The sequence below is a fragment of the Apaloderma vittatum genome, unplaced genomic scaffold, assembly GCF_000703405.1.
Source record: "Apaloderma vittatum isolate BGI_N311 unplaced genomic scaffold, ASM70340v1 scaffold18768, whole genome shotgun sequence".
Classification (NCBI taxonomy): Eukaryota; Metazoa; Chordata; class Aves; order Trogoniformes; family Trogonidae; genus Apaloderma; species Apaloderma vittatum.
The window spans coordinates 1-4,909 of NW_009730402.1; the positions used below are offsets into that span (position 1 = coordinate 1).

The window sequence follows — 4,909 nt, forward strand, 5'->3', positions numbered from 1 at the left end:
GGGCTCAGCCTCATCGAGTGCGCTGCCGAGGTGAGGGGGTAACCGGGGAGCTGGGCTGGGACAGGGGCGGAGGCAAGCTCCTCAGAGCACGAAGGCCATGTTGAAAAAGAAATAAAAATATTTAAGCTTGAAGGGGAGACGTGCGTTAGGTTCGGGTAGCTACTTAGTTTTTCTGTAAACGCCGTTTGCCTTATGTTTTATCTTTAAATATTATAGCATACCTTACGTTATCAGAGAACTATAACCTACAGAACAAGTAGATGTTTAGGTCTTAAATACTGACTGTTTAAACTTCGAGTGACTGCAGAGCCAGAAGTATATCATTTTCACGTCTGGAGCTTCATGCTACTGTCTTGTACCACTGCAAGAAGGCTAGGATGTCAAGTAGGGAATTAACAAATGCAGAAGTGACCAGCTCTTCATTAGCAAAGTCTAGAGGGACATGAAGCTAGAAACACTCAGTGCTTAACAGCAAAAAAAAAACCCTGAGTATAAACATGATTATAGTTCCTTGCTTAGTTAAGGACAGGCTCAGATTCCTTTTGGATGCTTGTGAGTTTTTTGGAAAGGGCTTTAATGTTTAACGAAGAAGTTGCTGTTTTGAAAGCAGAGTTGTTGTTGCTTAAATATTGACATGCAGGGTGAGAGGAGAATAAGCTGAGTTCGATCATCTCTGTTTCCTTAAGGTCAGGAGTCACTGTGTAGGCACCCACTTGCTAAGTGTTGTCTTAGAAGTGAGTACTTGGAAATGTGGTCGTGCCGGGTATTGCACCAGTGAGACTCAAGACCTGACTGTAATACCTCTATCTTGCATGTGTGTTGAGTCTCAAGTATCTAAATTGTTTGAGGGTTTTTTTTTAATTTAAATGAAGTATTTAAGGGAAAAAATCAATTCCTTCAGATCTAAGTAAGAGCGGGGAGCGAGTGGTCATGATCATCACTGCTGCCACTGAATCGTTCTGATTTTGCTTCTCTTGCCATAGAATGAAAATACTCTGTGCCCCAGACAAAGGAATGCGAAGGTGGAAGATCTCTGGAGCCTCACCAACTTCTTTGGTTTTGCAACTGAAACGTTTGTTTTGGCTGTTAACATTCTGGACAGATTCTTGGCTCTAATGAAGGTATTTTGAGGGGAGAGGACCTGCAGTAGTGTCAGCTGGGAATGCATGAGCTTCCTGTGAACTTTATTGTTGGACAGAATGGGCAAGGTTGTGATCTGGGATGTAATTGTGGCTATTTTCTCCCTCAGTGCTAGCTATGTTTCTGAAGTACTCCTGGGTAAACGTGGAGTACAGTTTATTTTACCTCTGAAGGCAAGTAGCAGCATGGTTTACTTTCTCTAACAAGTCTGTAGCCTCCAATGTGTAGATATAGAAGACTTAAGAAAACAGGAATTAAAAAGAAACGAAACTGATTTTAGTCACAGACTGTTTCTAGGTACTCTGTTAAAGCTTAACTCAGTGATGGAAACTAATGTTAAGTGATCGTTTCCTGGATGTTTCTCATTTTGGAGCTGGTGCTGGTTTATGGCAGATGTTTTGAACCTAAACCAGTTCCCTATTAGTAAGTCGGCAGAAAAATTGAAATTGCATGAGTTCTCTGGTCTGACTGTCCTTAAGGTTGCACGAAATGTCGTGTTGGCACATGGGAGAAAATCACAAGGGTGGAAACAAGTTGTGGGGAGACAGGGCTGCCTAGAACAAGGTCAAGTGGGATTTATGTAAGATGTAAATGAGGGTGAGCACTGCTGCAGGGTATTACAGCTCTCACTGCAATTTATTTTTTTGTGTAGAGGTGGAAAAAACTTCAATAGAGCGTGCTCAGCTGTTGAACTTGAGTTCCTCTGACTTAGCTATGGCAGACTGATACTGCTTTATTGGCTCTGCCAGCAGCGTTTCACTGAAACTTAAGTGATGAAACTAGGTATGACTAGGCAAGAAGTGTATGGGTTGACTGACTGGGGTTTAGTTGAGATGAACAAATCTTGCTGTTGACCTGTGCGTGTTTGAAACAGCTCACCTAGGCTGGGTGAGCTGGTGGTGTTGCTATTTGAGCCCAATGTTTGTGGAAGGTAAGTTTTCATAGTGCTTTCTCTTTCATTTTCAGGTGAAACCGAAGCATTTGTCTTGCATTGGAGTTTGTTGTTTCCAGCTGGCTGCCCGAGTAGTCGAAGAAGAATGCAATATTCCATCTGCTCATGAGATCATTCGGATCAGCCAATGTAAATGCACTGTCTCTGACCTGAAACGGATGGAAAAGATAATTTCAGACAAGTTGCACTTTGAATTTAAAGCTACTACTGCCTTAACCTTCTTGCACTTGTACCATACTATTGTACTCTGTCATACCTCAGAAAGGTGAGTTGAGTTCCACTTTGTGGCCTCTGTGTTGGCAGACACATTTTTAATTGCTTCTTAAATGATTATGGCTGTAGAGGCAGCAGGTCCTTAATTTTTACCTCTAAGCGAGTGAATGCTTTTTGATACACATGCTTTTCTCTTGGGTGTCTTACAGGAAAGAAGTATTGAATCTTGACAAATTGGAAGCACAGCTAAAAGCTTGCAACTGTCGCCTAGTCTTTTCTAAAGCAAAAGTAAGTACAAGTAGCTCTTTTTGACTTCTCAGTAAGTTCTGATGGATGTTATGTTGAGTGGTGGTTTGATTTTTTTATTTTTTTTTTTTGTCTTTTTAGCCTTCTGTCTTGGCCTTGTGCCTTCTCACTCTAGAAGTTCAGACTTTGAAATCTGTTGAGCTGTTAGAGATCCTTCTGCGTGTTCAAAAGCATTCTAAGGTAAATCTTTTCCGTGGATTGCTTTGCAGTTGTTGAGGCTGGGGCAGTTAATGAGGTAGAGTGTTAAACTTGAGGGACCCCTGCTGTCAGTGTACAATATTTACAGGTAGTATTTGGCATCAGCTGGAAGAAGTGATGAGATGGTCTTTAAGCATATGTTTGCAACTCTTGTAATGAACAGGGCTTCAATGGTAAATGCCAAATGCAAAAAAAAAATTAACAAAAGACTACTTGAAGAATGAGGTCAGGTCGCCATTTTGCAGTGGCACATCTTGGCAGCTGCCTGGCAAGCGAGAAGATGGTTCAAGAAGTTAATTTAAATGTACAAAACTAGAAATGCTTACCGGTGCCTACCCAATACATGTCCTAACAAGCTACTTATGGAACTCACAGCTCTAGATGTATGTTCTAGAGAGACTTTGTCTACAGTGGCTGTTGAGCTGGTTGTAACTATTGCTTGAATAACTGCCATAGGATTTATATCTTCATGCCGGGTCAGCTCATGGTCTAGGACAAGCTTTTGACTCTTTTAGCCGCATTCAGCTAACCCAGCTTCTTGAGGTGTATAAGTAGTTCTTTCAAGTATAAGACAGATTCCATTTTAAAATGGAATCTGTCCATCATCACAGTCAGGACTCACATCTTGGCTGTGATATTTCTTTTTTCCCCCCCCCAAATCTTTTCAGAAAAAGGTAAAATGCATCTTGGCTGTGATATTTCTTTTTTTCCCCCCCAAATCTTTTCAGAAAAAGGTAAAATGCAAGGAGGGGTTTAGAGACTGCATGTAATGGACTACAAAAGTTCTTTTTTTTGCTTTTCAGATAAGTGATAGTGACCTACTTTACTGGAGGGAACTAGTCTCAAAATGCCTAGCAGATTATTCTTCTCCTGAATGTTGCAAGCCTGATCATAAAAAGCTAGTTTGGATTGTTTCGAGACGTACAGCCCAGAATCTACAAAACAGTTACTACAGTGTTCCAGAGCTGCCAACGATACCAGAGGGTGGATGTTTCAATGAAAGCGAGAGGTGGGTAAAACTTATACAAGGTGGTTAATTTGGGAATTGTTACTTTCTGGAAATATGGATGGCAACTCTATAATGTTTGCTACTACTTGGAAAAAAAGATGCTAGCATTGGAGATACTGATGGACTTGAATACATTTTAAACTGAAGAGTTTAAGGCTGGGCAGCTGTCATGGTGATGTTGAAAAAGTGCATGTGCTTTGCAGGGTGGGGGGAGGCATTCCTTATTTTTTAAGGCAGAGAGACTTAGAAAGCATTTAAGCTTTCTGAAGTAATTTATATTTGATACCTTGAGTACCGGCTTCTTGGTTGTTAGGAAATCTTTGATGTGAGAGAGAAGGAGATTGCACCTTGTTTTAAGCTTTAATGCTGAGAACTGTTTAGATCCGTGACGTGTGCAAGAAAACACACGATTGAGGAGTACTTTGCCACTTTGAAGGTGTTCTGCTTTGTTTAAATCACCTTTCGTACTGTTCCTTCTAGTGAAGACTCCTGTGAAGATATGAGCAGCGGGGAAGAAAGCCTTAGCAGTTCTCCTCCGAGTGATCTGGAAGGCACCTTCTTCTTTGAACTCAAACCTAAAACAAAGTGGCAAACTCTTAGCTGTCGGTCTTAGCATTAAGTCTTGACTGTATTAGGCGAGATCTGTTTTAATGCACCATAGAGTCTTTTGGCAATAATAAGTGAGGTGGTCATCTGTCAACTGTATTAGGGCAAGAATTGCTGTGGTATATCGATGCTTTGAATGCCTGCCTTGGGTTTCTTTTGTTACTGTAACATGGAAGGAAGAAAGAAAAAATAATCCCGTTCAGATCCACAGTTAGCAAAAAAATTTTATGTACAGTTGTGTTGTTGACAAGAGAAAACTTAGTCCTACTCTGAAATGCCGAGCAGCTAAACGTGAGCAGTGTGCCCTGGCAGCAGTGAAGGCTGACAGCGTGCTGTGCTAACAGGAGCATTGCCAAGGGATGGAGGCAATTAGGTTGTCTTTCCCCTACCTTGTTTTGGCATTCTTTCGCATTTGGAACAGTGTCCAGCTCAAGGTTTTGATCGACCTGTGCAAGTCTGATGCGAAGCTGCCAAGGTGGTTCAGC

At 41.4% G+C, this 4,909-nt stretch overlaps 1 protein-coding gene across 1 annotated transcript; it reads left to right on the forward strand.

Annotated features, from left to right (window-relative positions):
- Positions 1 to 3: 3 nt before the first annotated feature.
- CCNG2 (cyclin G2) lies at positions 4 to 4,635 on the forward strand (the record flags this gene model as incomplete). Its single annotated transcript, XM_009874800.1, has 7 exons — positions 4 to 30; positions 984 to 1,121; positions 2,107 to 2,357; positions 2,515 to 2,593; positions 2,693 to 2,791; positions 3,613 to 3,818; positions 4,299 to 4,635. Coding segments are annotated over 7 exons (933 nt in total), but the record flags the coding sequence as incomplete, so codon positions are not given.
- Positions 4,636 to 4,909: the final 274 nt, after the last annotated feature.